The sequence below is a fragment of the Nannospalax galili genome, unplaced genomic scaffold, assembly GCF_000622305.1.
Source record: "Nannospalax galili isolate Female #2095 unplaced genomic scaffold, S.galili_v1.0 scaffold1023, whole genome shotgun sequence".
Classification (NCBI taxonomy): domain Eukaryota; kingdom Metazoa; phylum Chordata; class Mammalia; order Rodentia; family Spalacidae; genus Nannospalax; species Nannospalax galili.
Window position 1 is genome coordinate 233,568 of NW_008349234.1, and position 18,017 is coordinate 251,584.

Consider the following 18,017-nt stretch of genomic DNA (forward strand, 5'->3'; position numbering starts at 1 on the left):
TTATATTTGGTCTTTTTGAGACAGGGCCTCCCTGTAGCCTCAGCTGATATGGAATTCACTATGTAGACCAGGCTGGCCTTGAACTCACAGAGATCTGCCTGCCTCTGCCTCCTGAGTGCTGGGATTAAAGGTGTGCACCACCACACCTAGCAAAACCATTCTTTTTAGAAAGTATTGATACATTGGAGACTAGAGAGATGGCTCAGGGGTTAAGAACACTGTTCTTGCAGAAGACCAGGGTTCGAATCCCAGGATCCACATAGCAGCTAAGAATTGTCTGTAACTCCAGTTCCTGGGGATCTGACAGCCTCTTCTGTCCTGCGAGGGCATTGCATGATACAGGTGCACTTACATGCAGGCATAACACTCATACACATAAAATAAAAATAATAAATAAAATATTTTAAAAAGAAAGTATTGATACATTGAAAAAAGACTGAAACTGGGTTTTGTGGTACATGCCTGTAATCCCAGTATTCAAGAGGCTGAAGTAGGAGGATTGCTAGTTTGAGGTCAGCCTGAGCTGCATAGCAAATTCCAGTCCAGCCTAGTCTTCATAGTAGGATTTTATCTGGGGAGAAGGGAAAACAATTTTAAAAAAAGACTAAAGCTAGGTGTTGTAGTATGTACCTTTTTCTCCCAGCACTTGGTAGGCAGAGGCAGGTGGATCTCTGTGAGACCAGCCTGGTTTACATAGCTAATTCCAGGCCAGCTGTTGCTATGTTGCTACAGGGAGACCCTGTCTCAAAAAAAAAACAAAAAAAGAAAAAAGAAAGAAAAGACTGAAAGAAAGTCATAGTAAAAATGACATGACTCTGCGCGTGTTCTTTGATGAGTACACATTGTTTTAAAATCGAGAAATAAGCAAACAAACATGAGGAAAGAGCCCTGCTGTGTCTGCTCCATGTGACACCTTTGTGACAGTAGCTGTGCACAACCAAACTTAGGAGCAGAGACATTGCTCTTTAAGCAGAAAGGGTGCCTTGGCCTCCCCAGCCTTGTAATAAGGAATGTTACCCACACAACAGAGTAAATCTGTACCGCTTTGTGTGTAGAAGTTGGTTTTAAATAAAATACTCCCCAAGAGCTAGCTATCCACACTGGATGGCCTCACCTGAGTTTTGGAGTGCTGGCCTCCCCAAACACTGCTTTTGTAAGCTGTGTCGTGGTGGGAAGAAGCTGAGCAATGAACATTCTCCCAGCTTTTCTCCCTGTGGCCAAATGGCAATAGTAGGAAATATATGCACATTTATCCTTTCAGCTTTAAAATTTTTATGACAGCCATTGGGAATGAGCTCTGCCTAGCAGCCCATTGAGTCCAGATTTCGCTCTGGAAGCTTCTTTGATGCACTGTCAGTGTTCTGTGGCTCTCAGGTTTTCCTTTGTTCCCTGCAGGGCTGTGGAGAGGAGCCTGCATTACAAATAGGAACTGGTGAAAAGGAAAAGCAACCTGTGTGTCAGTTATTTCAGAAGTGTTACCACATCATGTGCCGCTGGCTTGGACATAGATTGTGAAAAAGTCTGTGTTTCTTGCTGTTTTTTGTGAAATTTGTTTCCTGTGAAAGTGAGCATTATAAAGAAAGTCTGAGAAAGGATACATGCTCCCACCTCCAAAGGGAAAAAGTAACCTCTTCTATGTAGCCTCTGAGGCTAAAAAAGATGTGGGTTTTACGAGGGTAGCCTGGGGGCCGCGACCCTCTGACAGGTGGTGTTTCCTTAGAAGTCTATGCAGGTAATCTGATGGAGTTTTAACAACCTCAGAAATGCTTTACCTATTACCCTTGGCTTGAAGATATTAGTACAGGGAGAAAAGTGATTAAACGTATGTATGTGTGTGCATGCATACACACACACATACACACGCACAACTTACAGCATGACTAACACTTGTGTTTGCAGACTTCTGCCCTTCCATCCAGGACCTCATGGTAGAACATGACTTGGTTAATATCCAAAGACAGGAAAGCACCAAGAAAATACACATAGAACTGTCTACAGAGGGAGGTAGAACCTCCTTTTCTGAATGGAAGGTCTGCATGTATCTATTTTAAACCAGGGTGATTTTTGGTTGATGTTTTGTTTTGTTTTTAATGAGAGCCACCAGCATTCATAAGGAAGACCTTGGGAAGCATCCAGATTTGTAGGACTTCTAGAACATATCCTACGCTATGACATGTAACTGAAAAATGTGAATGAGCCCCTCCCAAGGCCTCAAAGAGAGTGCTGGCACAGCTGTGATATGACATGGGTGCTTTGCAGTCTCCTGGGCTTGTATCAGGTTCCATGTCTGACTCATCTGGGTCAGACCCTAAGTCTAGGCTTCAGAACCATCACATGTATATACATGACATTGACCTTGGGGGTTCACTATCAGTCACATGCAAGTGTCAGATCCATGGCACTAAGTGATATGTGTGCTGTGTCACTGGCCTAGGTACACAGCCATTATGTGGGACAGTTTCACAGACCAGGTCATGGTGACACAGATGCACAAGCACAAGGCACACAGGAACAGCGTATGGCCATAACACATGCGGCGGCCCCAATGTGTTTATAGAGATCACAAAGGCTAAGAGTGCGCAGTTCTCAGATTTCTGTGCGTCTCCATCTTTTCTTTCCAAAGTTTTTTTGTTGTTGTTTTTCCTATAAGGCTGTAGTCTAATTCACTGCCATCCCCCCTCAGGACAGAGCAATCAGAGTATCTGGAGAAGTCAGGCTGCATTCCTGATCTAAAGACCTCTCATCCCTCAAACAGAAGCAGGGTTCCTGTCTTTCTGGGGTGCATGAATGAGGCTGCCTGAGGAGTTTGTTGTTGGTGTGGTGGACAGCAGCAGTAACAACAACACTAATGGTGCTGCTCAGAAGCTGAGTCCACCAGGGTGCTAGTCCTTAAACCCCCTCCATGGATGTTGCTGCTGCAGCCCTCCTCTATCCCCACTCCTGATCCTCACTAGACCAGATTCCATAGTTTGATAACTAGTCTAGGAAGTTGGAGACAGGTTTGCTCATCCACTGACCACAGCAGATGTTTCAGACAGATTATATGGGGTGGGGGCTGTTGATAAGGGTGTTTGTTGGGCTAGGATTGGGGGGAACTGCTGTCCTGAGAATCAAACTCTCATCCAGCCCTGTGGTTCTTACCTGCCTCTTCATTGCATGGCGGGAGGGCATCAGAAACTCCTGATCCCACTTAATTCAGTATCTAGAGGTATGACGATATATTTTTAAACATCCCAAGACTATCTTGACCTTGCAAGGATCAGGCTGAAATTGAGTCGTAGCCATTGGGAAGCTCATTTCCTCCTGGATGAGGACAGGCTTGGCAGTTATAGGCCCAAGCCTCAGCTGGGAGAAAAATAGGCAGGTATTCGATAGACAGTTCATTGACACCAAGTTAATTTGGGGGACAGCATTCGAGCTAATGCTGTGGAATATTAGCTGGATCATAGGGCTGCCGGGAAAAGAGAACAAAGAGAAGATTAGAGCCGTGATAGCAGCTTTCGCTTCTCCCTTTTCTGCTTGCCAGCATGATGTGGGACTTGTAATTTATAGGGAAGAAGCAGAAGTCATGCGTTACCATGTCTGCACGTGGGACCTTGAGAGACTTTATGAAAATAAGCACCTGCCTTACTCTCCAATTGTCTTCCAGCTAATTTTGGCCCCTTTTCTTGTGCCAGTTGCCAGAGGCTCCACCCTCCGAGGAGGAAGAACAGGCAGCCTGGGTGAACGCCTTGCTTGGAAGAATATTTTGGGACTTCTTAGGCGAGAAATACTGGTCTGATGTGGTGTCTAAGAAAATCCAGATGAAACTCAGCAAAATAAAGGTATCACTTTCACATAAGATGCCTGTGATTCTGCACTTGCTCATTTCTTGACGTTCTGTACCCTCAGGTCATAAGTGAAAAAACACCTTGGTTTAAACATACCACGCAGGGACAACACATCTGACCTAGATCACAGGCTGACCTATGACTAACTGTATCTGGGGACTGAGTCAGCTGTCCTGTTTGCTTTTTTTCCTCTTGTGTTGCTGTGTCATTATCGACTCCAGGTGGTCCTCCAGAGTTTGTTTAGGAAAGTGTGAGCTTCTGTAACTGACTTGTCTTATGTAGTTTTGTTATCGTGGAATTATAACCTGTCTGTCAGAACCCACCCAACTCTGAAGTAGGCCAAGCCCACTTGGCATACTCTGACTAAATCTTGGGCTACTTAAGACCTTTTCTCGAATTGCCCTCCTTACGTCAGCTGGGATAATTCGTGTTGGCTCTGAATGTGTCTGCCTGCCGCTGATCTATGCTATGCTCTTGGCCAGATGTCTATATATTGGGCTGTTTCTTTGCTGAAGAAACATTCCTGGTGCTAGGCCAGACCTACTTGGAAGTGAGTTTAAACTGCATAGTATTCCTTGTGATTGTCATCAAAGGACACACCTACCAAGAGACCTCATGGAGGTTCTTTAGAAGTAAGTCTCTGGCCTGCTGAAGGTCCAGCCAAGAAGAACATTTTGGTCCCCAAATCCTTACCAAGAGTTTCCATGATCAGGTGTTTACATCAGTGGCCCTGAATTTTTTTTGGATCATAGATGCCTTTGAGAAGTAGAAATCCTTTCCCCAGAAAAATGTACGGTGATACAGAACTTTGCCTGAGATTTCAGAGCATTCAAAGCCTCCAGGTCAAGAAAAACATGAGCTAAGGTAAACTTAGAGTAGAAGAAAAATGTGGGAAGGGGCAGCTTCAGTTTGATTTCTCTCCTTCCTCTGGGCAATGAACAGAACTGTTTTTTGGTTTAGTTGAACTGTGGCAAGCTCTGTAGGCCCTCTGAAGTCCAGTATCTGCTGTTCCTCAACTCACCAGTAAAAAAAAAAGTTTCTGTCCTCAAGGTGGGTTGAGGGCTGACCTGACCTGCTAGCCAGATCCACAGGGAACAGTAAACAGCAAGGTCCTCCACTCTGAAGGATGAGATGTCAGCAGCCACCTCATGCACACTGAACTTCTTTGTCACCTTGCAAACGGCAGAGACTGGAGTCCTAGATCAAAAGACGAAGGCATGGAGGTGGGGGTGCCCCTGCTCATTTTCCAGAGACAGAAAAGCTGGGCTTCCCTGGAGCAAAAATAAAGCAGAGCATGCTTGAGTTCCAGATGGACGCTTATCAGCTTCCACACATTCCAAAGGTCCTTGAAGAGGCTTCTCTTCAAACCTGGAGTGGGAAGTTGTGGTGCCTCATCCCCAGGGGAGTGTGAAAGCTCCCTCATTCCAGGGGAAGTTGAGGAAAAGTCTTCTGATATTCTCTCCTTTGATTGGGCATGCAAGCTCTTGAGTTCACCAACTTAAGCTTCCTTTTGCTTTTTGAGGTCAGAGAGACTAAAGGTTAGAACAGGAGTAAGTTGTCTAGATCCAGCAGCACTAGAGTTCAGTGTTGGGAGGACTTTGTCCCCTCTCGGCACCCATGCCCTTCCATCTGATCTGCTGCTCTGTGAGTGTCTGAAAGACCAGAGACCAGAGGAGTCTCCATGTCAGACTCTTGTTCCCATAAAAACACTTGGAGGTGGCCTGTTCCTTGGCTAGCCCTTGAAATCTCTCTAACCTGGTAGGTTCCTGAAACACTGGGCTTTGAATGACAGTTATATTAGACAAAGAGCACTGTGGCAATTGTGTAAGATTTGGTGCTTTCGGGGCTGGAGAGATGGCTCAGCTGTTAAGAACAGTGGTTGTTCTTGCAGAAGACCCGGGTTCAAATCCCAGCACCCACATGGCAGCTAACAACTGTCCATAACTCCAGTTCTAGGGGATCCGACAGCCTCTTCTGTCCTCCGAGGGCATTGTACCTCACAGGTGCACTTACCTACATGCAGGCAATATACTCATATACATAAAATAAAAATAATAAATAAAATGTTAAAAAAAAAAAAAGATAGCCGGGCATGGTGGCGCACACCTTTAATCTCAGCACCTGGGAGGCAGAGGCAGGCAAATCTCTGTGAGTTCAAGGCCAGCCTGGTCTACATAGTGAGTTCCAGGGCAGCTGGGGCTACAGGGAGACCCTGTCTCAAAAAAAAGACACACACAAAAAAATTTGGTGCTTTTTTGGCCAAGTAATATTTTGTAGGTTGTTAGAGAGGTTAATAACCATACTTACATTGATACTTTGCCGGGGAGGGGGGCCCAAATACAGGAACCACCATTCTGAAAATGCATGATAGAGGGTTGGGGATGTAGTTCAGTTGGTAGAGTGCTTGCCTGTCATGTAGAGAGCCCTAGATTCAGTCCCAACACTATATGAAAACCAGATCTGGTCACATACACGTGTAATCCCAGCATTTGGAAAGTGGAGGCAGGAATGTCAGAAGTTCAAGGTCATTCTCTGCTATCTAGTGAGTTTGAAGCCAGTCTGGGCTACATGAGACCCTGTCTCAACCAGCGTGATTGAATGCTATCTCCATCTCGTCTATTACATACATCAGAATCTCTCTAATGTAACCCTTCGCCCTTGTAAAGAACTGGAGGTGAAGTTCCTTGACTGATCAGTCACGACTGTTTACCCTTTTCTGCTGAGAGGCAGCTGAAGAGGTCCAGCCAAGTTAGGCAGCGGATCCATACCTAACCAGATGCAACCTCATTTTGTGAGAAATACTCAGTTCATATTTCTGTTTTTTTAAGATTTGAACAAACTTATTCTAATGCCCAACTAATAATACCCTAAGTAAGACAATGCTGAGAAACAAGGAGGATGTGTCAGATACAAAAATGTATTGTGGTGAGGCATGGTGGTGCTCCCAGAAGGCTGAGGCAGGAGGAAGATCATGAGCTCAAAGCCAGCCTGGGCTACGTCATGAGATCCTGCCCCCCCCCCAAAAAAAAAGTATTAAAAAGTTAGAGTAATAAGAGAAATTTGATACTGGCAGAAAAAAACTCAATACAGACTCTAGTGTTGTAAAAATCTATATTTAAAGGTAACAGTACAGATTAGTAGGGAATCTATTGCTTGCTCAGTGAATAGATAGACATCACTAGCCATTTGAGGGAAAAATTAAATTGGATTTCTAATTTAAATGTTACACTAAAATAATGGATAACACAAAGATTGAAAAAATACACAAGTCCAGCCAAAAGAAGTATTAGATGAGTTCACTGTATAATCTTGAGGTTTAGTCAGGATTTCTGAGCATGATACCAGTATTATGTTATTTCCTCTGTGATAAATTCCTGTTGATCGATTTGGGGGTATTAGTCAGATCCAACAGAAACCAGATGGCACACTCAGTTGAGTAACCAGAGGGTGTACAGAGAAACCCAAGGGGAGACTGCAGTATTCCCGGACCAGCAGAAATGGGGAGCTGTGACTGTCCATGAAGGGCCAAAGGCAGAGAGCAGTTCCCAGTCCTTCAGCAGGGTACCTGTGAGGGGAGAGCTGCCTGACTCACAGGAGCTCTTCCATGGAGGCAAGAACAAATGACAGCACTTCTTCCTGCCCTGCCCTGCCCTTTGGTGTATCCCATAGGCCAAATACAGCCTGAAGCTAGAGAGAGAGAGAGAGAGAGAGAGAGAGAGAGAGAGAGAGAGAGAGAAAGCCCTGTGCTATACCAGAGACCAAAAACACAGAGAAGAGAGAGGGGGAGAGAGAGAGAGAGAGAGAGAGAGAGAGAGAGAGAGAGAGAGAGAGAGAGACGCCATGGACACAGTTCACAGAGATCTGCTTCTCCTGTAGCAGGTGAAACATGGGTACATGGGAGAAAGACAGAATAATGCCAGCACAGGGTCAAGGGTGTGAGATCCCCGCCAAGAATTTTAACACATGATAAATTTGCCTATCAGAAATGTAGCAATTTCTCTCTCTTTTTTTTTTAATTTTGTGTATGAGTGTATTGCCTGCATGTAAGTGCACCTGTATTGTACAGTGCCTGTAGAGGTCAGAAGAGGGCATCAGATTCTCCTGGAACTGGAGTTAAGATAGTTATTAGCCACTATGTGGGTGCTGGGAATTGACCCGGGTCCTCAGCAAAAGCAGTCAGTGCTCTTAACCACTGAGCCATCTCTCTAACCCCCAAGAAATGTAGCAATTTCTTATTCTCCACTTCTTCATCCTTTCCAACTCTGGGTCCTCCATTTGGCAGGTCTCAGGTCAAATACCATCTTCTGGGATGCCTCCTCACCTCCTTAGCTAAGACCCCCCCCCACCAAGTCCACACTCCCTCCATCCCTGTTCCTGCTTTATGAGATTGTAGCATTTGTCTCCTTAGTTATCTGTTTCTGGCTCTGATGTAAACCCCACAAGAGCAAGGAACTGGCTGTCTTGTTCAGAGCTCACTCTGTGCTTTGTACATAATGATGTGTCCCCAACACTTTAACTACTCTCCCCACTCTTCCCTTGGAAAGTGTATTGAATTCTAACTGACCTTAGCATGGTTACCAACTTACTAATGTGTCTTCACTCATTGTTTCTTTTCTCTAGCTCCCCTACTTTATGAATGAGCTAACGCTGACAGAACTTGACATGGGTGTGGCTGTGCCAAAAATCCTTCAGGCCTTCAAGCCTTATGTTGATCACCAAGGTAACTCTTTGTTGACTATAGTTAAACAAAGTGTTGAAATGTTGCTGCAGATTTAACACCATGGCTTTGTGCTTAGAGGAAGCTAGGCTCTTCTTTTTTTTTTTTTTTTTAAATATTCTAACTTACTATTTTTATTTTATGTATGTGAGTGTATTGCCTGCATGTAGTAGGTGCACCTGTGTTGTGCAACCTCCAAGGAGGTCAGAAGAGGGCATCGGATCCCCTGGATTGCAGTTAAAAATGGTTGTTAGCTATCATGTGGGTGTTGGGAATTGAACCTAAGTCCTCCGCAAGGCCAGCCAGCACTCTTAACTGCTGAGCCATCTCTATAACCCCTGAAGCTGAGATCATCTTAAACATCCTTTTTGATGTGAAAAGTCTTTTTTTAATTTTTTAAAAATTTATATTTTTATTTTTTGTGTGTGTATGATGGGGGGGCACATATGTACATACCACTGTGTATGTGCATAGGTCAACTTTATGAAGTGGGTTCTCACCTTCTGCCTTTAGAGGTTTTTTGGTTATTTATTTATTTATTTATTTTTTGCTCTTTTTGAGACAAGATCTCCCGGGATAGCCCCAGCTGATGTGGAATTCACTACGTAGACCTTGAACTATGCTGGCCTTGAACTCACAGAGATCCGCCTGCCTCTGCCTCCAGAGTACCGGGACTAAAGGCATGTGCCACCATGCCGAACCTATTTATTCTTATTTTATGTGTATGGGTGTTTTGCCTGCGTGTATGTAAGTGCACAATGTATGTATAGTGCCCACAGAGGCCAGAAGAGGGTGTCGGATCACCTGGAACTGGAGTTACAGATACATGGTTGTTAGCTGCTGTGTGGGTGCTGGTTATTGAACCCAGGTCATCTGCAAGAGCAGCCAGTGCCCTTAACCTCAGCCATCACTCCAGCCCTCCTCCCACCTTTGAATAGGTTCTGGAATTGAATTTAGGTCTCAGGCTTATACCTTTAATACCTGCTGATCCATTTTACCAGACTGTTTTTTGTTTATTTGTTGTTGTTGTTGTTTGCAAGATAGTGTCTTGTTGTGTAGCTCTGGCTGGTCTTGAACTCACTATGCAGCCCAGCCTGTATGTGAATTCATAATCCTGCCTCGACCTCTAGCACAGGCATGCACCACTATACCTTGCAAGTAAGTGACTTTTGTTCTGAATAGTCACAAAACTATTTAAAAAATAGTATTAAACTAGGTTTGCCCTCCTATCTTGGTTTCCCAGATTGTTACAAGGCCTGTTCCAACCCAAAGACACCATCATGCCAGTCAGTGGGGCCCAAGCTTGTATGGGTTGCAACCCTTGCCAGGATGTGAGTCCAGGAAGTGGACTGAGTCCACACTTTCCTCTCATGGTCCCATGTACCCATCACCCTCCTTGACAGAAGCTCCCTCTCTTTCATTCACATCACATCCTCACCTTGCCCCATCTTCAAAGTTTTTTCATCTTCCTGTCTTACATCTTTTTTCTTTTCTTTTTCTTTTTTGTCTTTTTTGAGACAGGGTCTCCCTATAGCCCCAGCTGGCCTGGAACTTACTGTGTAGACCAGACTGGTCTTGAACGCACAGAGATCCCCTTGCCTCTGCCTCTTGAGTGCTGGGACTAAAGGCGTGCACTACCATGCCTGGCCTCCTGTCTTACCTCTTTTTGTTCCTTACCCTCCTGATAAGTGCTCAGTGTTTGAAAGATGAAGATACATATTCAGAAGCAGTATTTTGAGAGCAAGGCTGTCTGCTGGAGAATAGCTCTCAGATTTGGGGTTTTAAACATGCCATGGATAAATATTTGCTCCTAATCTTGTGGGTGGAGAAAAGAGAATTGATGAGAATGTGGGGAGAATATAAACAGAATAATGAGGATGGTGTACAGATTTGTATGTCTTTCATGTCATGTGGTTTTAAGAAGCACCTCAACAGGGATGATTTAGTATGCAGGAATTTAGTAAAACAAAAAAAAGATGAGTGAGATAAGTGAACAAAAATAGCCTGTTGACATGCAGGGAAAAGGCTTCACAATTTCTTCCCTTCTCTTTGAGACAGGGTCTTTCTAAGTAGCCCAGCCAGCCTTGAACTCTAAGTTCTCCTGCCGCAGCCTCCTAAGTGCTGAAATTTCAGGCATGTGCCACCATGCTTACCCAGCTCAGTGGTTTTAGCATCCTATCAATGAGCCTCTTTCCCTTAAACCATATTTACATTATTCCCAAAGTGACCCAGGAACAAGGTAGGGGGAGAAGTAAATACACCTTTTTTTAAGAGAATGATACGTATTTTGAAGTCAGTATTTTGTAGAATCTTTAAGGTGTAGAAACAGCTTTTTCTCTAATGGCTTTATCAGATGGCTCTTGAATCATATTTAGTGAAATCATTTTTTCTGTTGTTAACATCCAACACAAATATGAAGAGACATTTTTGTCATTACAGTTATCAGCCCTGCAAATCTCTTTAGCAATATTTCAGCTGACAGGACACTCTCATCTCTGCTTGTCTTCACATTGATCTTAAAGCCAGACCTGGGGGTGGAGAGATTGGTTAAGAACACATACTGCAGCTAGCCAGGGTGGCGCTTACGTTGGTTGTTAAGAATCTAGTCCCAAGGCTAGGCATGGTGGCGCTCATCTTTAGTCCCAGCACTTGGGAGGCAAAGGCAGGAGGATCTCTGAGAGTTCAAGGCCAGCCTGGTCTACATAGTAAGCTCCAGACCAGCTGGGGCTACAGGGAGACCCTGCCTCAAAAAGACCAAAACAACAACAAAAAAAACCCCACAAGAATGCATACTGCTCTTGCAGAGGACCCAATTCCCAATTTCTGTTCCTAGTGCCCATGTTGGGTGACTCACAACCACGTGTAACTCCAGCTCCAGGGATCCAACACCCATTTCTGGCTTCCATGGGCGTGTGTGCATACTTACACCCAGAAACACACATACACATAATTTAAAATAAAATCTTAAAAAAAAAAAAACGAAGCCAGTTGCCAGGTGTGGTGGCATATACCTTTAAATAAAAAGGACAGTCCTGAGTATTTGCAAATCCAGAAAGAAATCTACCTGGTCCCTGAATGTTAGATCACCTGTGACCTCTCAGTTATGTCTGTACCTCAGTGAATCCAAGTACTCCAGGGGTTGGCTGTGCCTGGTACACTGAGACTAAAACCAGAAGAGATTTGGACTCTGCAGGTAGTTTAGCTAGAGTTCCTCTTACCTGTACACATTGTTTTGTATGATAAACAATTTTAAAGGTGTGTCGTTGAACTGTTAGCTGTGTAGCTCTTGGCCTGCCCATCAGTGTGCCAGTGTTGCCTGCCCGCCTCTGACTCTGGTGACCTATCAATTGCCCTTTGCTTTTTGTCTCTTTAGGAATTGACTAATAACAAGCTATAAATTATCAGCTCACACAAACCTGAGAGTTGGGCTTCCTAAAAGTAAATAGTGCTTGTATCTGTTCTATTTTCTAATGTGCCTGCACCTCATGTCCCAGGACTGTCCTCTCCTGAATTAATAGATGTTTCTAGGAAAAGGAGCACAAGGACAGCAGGCTTTGCAGCATTTAAGTGTGCCTGGGGCTGGGGAGATGGCTCAGCGGTTAAGAACACTGTTCTTACAGAAGACCCGGGTTCGAATCCCAGCACCCACATGGCAGCTAACAACTGTCTGTAACTCCAGTTCCAGGGGATCTGACAGACTTTGTCCTCCTTGGGCCTTGCACGACATGGGTGTACTCACTTACATGCAGGCAATACACGCATAACACATTAAAAAAAGAAAAAAAAGAGTGCCTGTGGCTTTTAACCCTACAGCTTCACAGGACTGCTGTGGTCTGCTTTGAGGATTGTTGGAGACCTAAGTCCTTTCCTGTTCCTTGAGAACAGGTGCTGGGGTGAGGCATTTCAGCCATGCATATCAAAGCCTTGCTGGTTTTTAATCCATCAGAAGCTTAACTCCTTTCTGGGCAAAGTTTAGAGATCTGCCTGCTTGTATAACAAGGGAGAAAACATTACTAAAGAAAGGAATGAAAAGACATAAAGCCTGGGGGGTTATTTGAATTTGGTCAAATTAGGTTTATCAGTCTTTGAAGGGTGCTTACAGTGGTGAAAGGGAAATAAACCTGAAGGAATGCGGTGTTTTTAAATGTCCTTAATTGATTTCCTCATTATGAGAGCATCTAGAGCGTGCTTACCCAAACTCAGGTGGCAAGCATGTCACTAGGTGTATAATTTTAGGGGACCACCATCCAATATGTGGTCCATCCTTGACTAAAAGTCATATTGTCACGTGTGACTATGAGTTTTGGTGTTTGGATTTCATTGTTCTCAGGGAGAACCTTTCCTTTTAGGGAAAATAAAATCTGGGGTGACTTGCTAAAACTAACCCCAAGAGAGAATGAGAGCTCATGTTCCAGGGAAATCCAACCTAGGTGAAGGCTTTAATAGCTAATAGCTCCAAAGAGAGGCAGCTGCTGTGGGATCTCCCCTACCTTTTGAAAAATCCTTCTGATGCATGCTTATTGGAGGCACATGACTCCTCAACTGGTTGGATTATTCTACCTTAGCCGTGCACTTTTGTTTTAAACAGGATTTCAATGTATAGCCCTGGCTGGTCTAGAATTTGCTATGTAAACCAAATTAAGTCCTCCTGCCTCTGCCTCCCAAGTGTTGGAACTATAGGCGTACACTACCATCTCAACCTGCCACACACTTTTTATTTATTTTTGTTTTATGTATATGAGTGTTTTGCCTGCATGTATATAAATGCATCCTTGCACACAAGGCCCTCAGAGGCTGGAAGAGAGTATCAGATGCCCTGGAGCTGGAGTTATGGACAGTCATTAGCTACCATGTGGGTGCTGGGAACCAAACCCAGGTCCTCTGCAAGAGCAGCCAGTGCTCTTAACCTCCGATCCATCTCTCCAGCCCAGCCACACATTTTTAGAAGCAACATAGAACATGATTCTCAATGCTGGCCCTAGAGTGAGATGGCTGGACTTATAGCCCCACAGCCTCAGGAGAGTTCCCAAATCTCTTTGCTTCTTCATCTCTAAACGGGGACTCTGGTAGTGGGAGGAGAATATGAGGTAATACACCAAAGCAGTATGAACAGCACCCTGGTGCAAGCCTCTATAATCCCTGTATGTTGTTATTTTACTATTACTGTTGCCTTTGATACTGCTACTGGAAAGTTTAGAGCATAAGTGGCTATGTTGTAGGAAGTAAAAGCAGTTTTCAGCTGGGTGCATGGCTCATGCTTGTAATCTTAGCACCTGGAGGCTGCCAGGAGGATTGCCCAGAGTTCAAACTGGGCTACATAATAAGTTCTAGGTCAGCCTGGGCTACAGAGTGAGACCTTTTCTCAAAAAAAAAGAAAGGAGCGGGGAATGGGGACAAGGAGAGGAGAGATTTTCATTGTGTCAAGCTTGAAGAGATGGGGCTTTATGTCAGAACAGTTTTAAGGTAGGAAAAGCTAAAAATGATGTCATAAAAGGCACGTCCTGGGGCTGGAGGGATGGCTCAGTGGTCAAGAGCACTGACTGCTCTTGCAGAGGACCCGAGTTTGATTCCCAGCACCCGTATGGCGGCTGCAAACCGTCCTTAACTCCAGTTCCAGAGGAATCCGAAGCCTTTTTCTGACCTCTGCGGCATTGCACGACACGGGTGCACTCACATACATGCAGGCAATACACTCATACACATAAAATAAAAAAATAATAAATAAAATATTTTTTTAAAAAGGCACATCCAAATTCAAGGACTTATGAGTTTTCTGTGGTATTTGAATGAAAAATATGGCACCAGTTTGTTTTCCAGGAACAAAACAATCACTGGGGCATTCTTTTAGAGCTGAGTAACTCCAGCATCTGATCTTGATAACACATAGTCAGATGTTCCACTTCAGGGAGTTTTGATCTTTGGATGCCAAATTTTGACTTTCAGAGTGAAAACCAACTCATCATAGTTAAAAGTGGAGGAAGAAGTAGAAAAAGGAGCATGAGGGCCAGCTCAGGTGAGCAAGGCTCTAGGACTCTTAATACCTTCTGTGCTGGTTAGCTTTAACTGTCAACGTGACAGGATCTAGAATCAAGTAGGAAAATAATCTTAGTAAGGAATTATCTAGATCAGATTGGCCTATGGGTATGTCTGTTGGGGATTGTCTTGATCGTATTTGAACTGGGAAGATCCCCCGGAATGTGGGTAACACATTTTCATGGGTTGGGCCCTGGACTGTGTAAAAATGAAGGCAGCTAGCTGGGTACTAAGCAGGTAAGTGTCTGTGTGTTTATTGTCTCTGTTCTTGACTGGGTGTGCTGCTTGAGTTTCCGCCTTGACTTCCCCACAATCAGGGACTGCAGCCTGCAGTTAGAAGCCAAATAACCCTTCTCCCTTAACTTGCTTTTTGTCAAGATATCTGTCACAGCAACAGAAATGAAATGAAAACACCTTCCAAGCAGCAGGTGCCCTGTTAACCCTGCCTCAGAATCAAGCCCAATGCCTTTAATAGTAACAAGACAGGGAGCTGCTGTGTAAAACCACTGGATTTCCATCATCATGGTGGGACAGTTACTGAGGCCATGAGGTTTGCTAAGTAGAAACTCATTGAAGGCAAAAGAAAAATCTGTCCTGGCTGTTGTTCCCCCTTGCCTGTGGGGATCAGCCATTGCCTACTATCCCTTATACATTGTGGTTTGAGCAGAGCTGTACCAGGTGGCTAAGACCACTTTTATTCTTTTTCTTTTTCGTTTTTTGTCTTTTCTAGTTTTTTGAGATGCTCAGGCTAGCCTCAAACTCACTACGTAGCCAAGGATTCTCCTGCCTCCACCTCCCTAGTGCTGAGATTACTGAGATTACATGTGTGTGCCATTACTCCCAGCTTTGCCATCTTTATTTGTGTGTGTGTGTGTGTGTGTGTGTGTGTGTGTGTGTGTGTGTATGATGGGTATGGTGATATCTTCCTCAATTGTTCTCCCCCTTATTTTTTTATTTTTTATTTTTATGTGTATGAGTATTTATGTGTATGAGTATTACATCTGCATGTATGGAAGTGCACCCATGTCTTGCAAAGCCTGTGGAGGCCAGAAGAAGGCACTGGATCCCCTGGAACTGGAGTTACAGATGGTTGTTAGCCACCATGTGGGTGCTGGGAACTGAACCCAGGTCCTGTGCAAGAGCAACCAGTGCTCTTAACTTCTGAGCCATCTCTCTAGCCCCTCTCCACCTTATTTTTAAAGACAGGGTCCCTCATTGAACTTGGAGCTCACCAGTTTGGCTAGGCTGACTGGTCAGCAAACCCCAGGGATCCTCTTGTCTCTGCTACCCAGCACTGGGTTACAGGCACATGCCACTGTCTGGCTTTTACCTTTTACCTAGGTGCTTGGGAATCAAACTCAAGTTCTCATGACCACACAACAAGCACTTTACCGAGTCTTCTCCCCAGCCCCACCTTTATTCTTAAGCATGTACTTCCTGAGGCCAGGGTTCCTTCCAGCACTTTGAGCTTTGATATGGTGCTCAGCAAGAGCTCAATAGCGCTGAATGAGCTGTCATTTCTTTTGAGGCACCCCTCTGGGCAAAGGTGATAGTGGTAGCTGTCTCTCTCCTACAGAGCCACCCTGAGCTCCTCACAGGGCCTTGTACAAGACCCACTACAGCTTGTGTTGCTGGTTCTTGTCCTTGAGCACTGCTAGAGTGGCAGCATGCAGAGTATTCAAGTTAAGACACAGTGATGTCCCCATCTTCACATGGTGGCAGTTTTCATAATTCTCCCAAGGGGGAGACAGGCTTTCTAGTTACTGCTTACTTCATTTGTTGGCCTTGCAAGCCAGGGCCTTCCCAACCTACCTGGGGCCTAACAATGAAGCTGTGTGCATTCAGTTCTTCGGGGTGCTTTTTCTTGTTGAATCATTGTCATAGAAACAAGTTTTTCTTTGTATCAAATGCTGAAATAATCTCTTTTTCCTCATTTCAAGGGTTGCATGCAACACATTAATTTGAAATATTTAATAGCGGCTTACATCTGTTTTTTGGGGGGGGGTTGGGGGGGTCTTTTTGAGACAGGGTCTCCCTGTAACCCCAGCTGTCCTAGAACTCACTATGTAGACCAGGCTGGCCTTGAACTCACAGAGATCACTTGCCTCTGCCTCCCAAATGCTGGGATTAAAGGTGTGCGCCACCACGCCTTGCTACATCTGTTTTTAAAAGTTCTCAATCTGGGGATGGGTGTAGTGGCTCACTTGGGAGGCAGAGGCAGGTGGATCTCTCTGAGTTAGGAGCCTGCTCGTTCTACATGGTGAGTTCTAAACCTGGCAGTACTACATAGTGAGATCTTGTCTCAAACAAAACAAAACAACAACAGAAAAGTTTTCAGTTCATTCTTAATTTCATCCTATGGTTGAGCAAGGTCCTGTGGGTGGGCCTCATGGAACACATTCAGTGGTATAAAACCAGACACTGAACTGGGAGTATAGGTCAGGAGGTAGAGTGCTTATGTGTAGTATGCATGAAGTTTTGGGTTTGATCTCTAGCACCCTGTAAGTGGAGTGTGGTGGCACGTGTTATAATTCCAGCATTCAGGAAGTGAAGGCAGGAGGTCAGAAGTTCAAAGTCATCCTTACTTACATAGTGAGTTCCAGGCCAACCTGGAATATATGATACCCTGTCTTAAAAAGCAGAGAGTCCTTACCCAAGATGGGTTTCTGGCTGTCCTGTGCAGCCTCTTCCTTGTGGCAACAGCTGCTAGAGCAAGAAGAATGGGCTGGCCACAGTTGAGAAAAGGAAGCTACCTAGCCAGGATGTGTCAGGAGCTGGCTGCCTGCAGCCCTCCCTAAAGAGATAGTGTGGCCTTTGTGTAGGTAAGACCTCTGCACAGAGGTCAAGAAATTTCCAGTGAAACTTAAGCTCCAGTCCATGTGATTGGCTTCCCTTGGCCTTCCTGCCCCAGCTCCCGGTAGTGGGGGTAGAGCATACCTCATGTGTGATCCAGGCCTGAACCAGCAATTTACTAAACCTATGTCTATAGTACTTGTTCAAAAAACAGACAGTGAGGAGTCAGAGAGATGACTCAGCAGTTAAGAACGCTTCCTGCTTTTTCAGAGGACCTGACTTCAGGTCCTAGCACCAGGACCTCTTTTCTGGCCTCTATAGGCACTTACTTACACACGCACACACATGCAAACAAATACACATATACATAAATAAAAGTAAGATTTTTTTTTTTCTTGGTCTTTTTAAGTCAGGGTTTCCCTGTAGCCCCCGCTGTCCTGGAACTCACTGTGTAGACCAGGCTGGCCTTGGACTCACAGAGATCCTCCTGCCTCTGCCTCCCAAGTGCTGGGATTAAAGGCGTGCACCACCACGCCTGGCACTGTCATTTTATAAGCCCACAGTGTCACACTTATCTCAAATTTGTATTTTTCTCCCATTTCCCTTCAGGGGAATACCTATCCCCATCAAACAAGTCTGTTTTA

General features: G+C 44.7%; 1 protein-coding gene across 4 annotated transcripts in view; it reads left to right on the forward strand.

Moving 5' to 3' along the window:
• Tex2 (testis expressed 2) overlaps positions 1-18,017 on the forward strand; it is a 127,100-nt gene that overhangs the window by 91,420 nt on the left and 17,663 nt on the right. For all 4 annotated transcript variants that reach the window (XM_017801518.2, XM_008846570.2, XM_008846571.2 and 1 more), the window contains exons 6-7: positions 3,678-3,824; positions 8,451-8,550. In XM_017801518.2, the coding sequence (XP_017657007.1) occupies positions 3,678-3,824; positions 8,451-8,550 (247 nt within the window). The remainder of the gene's footprint in view (positions 1-3,677; positions 3,825-8,450; positions 8,551-18,017) is intronic.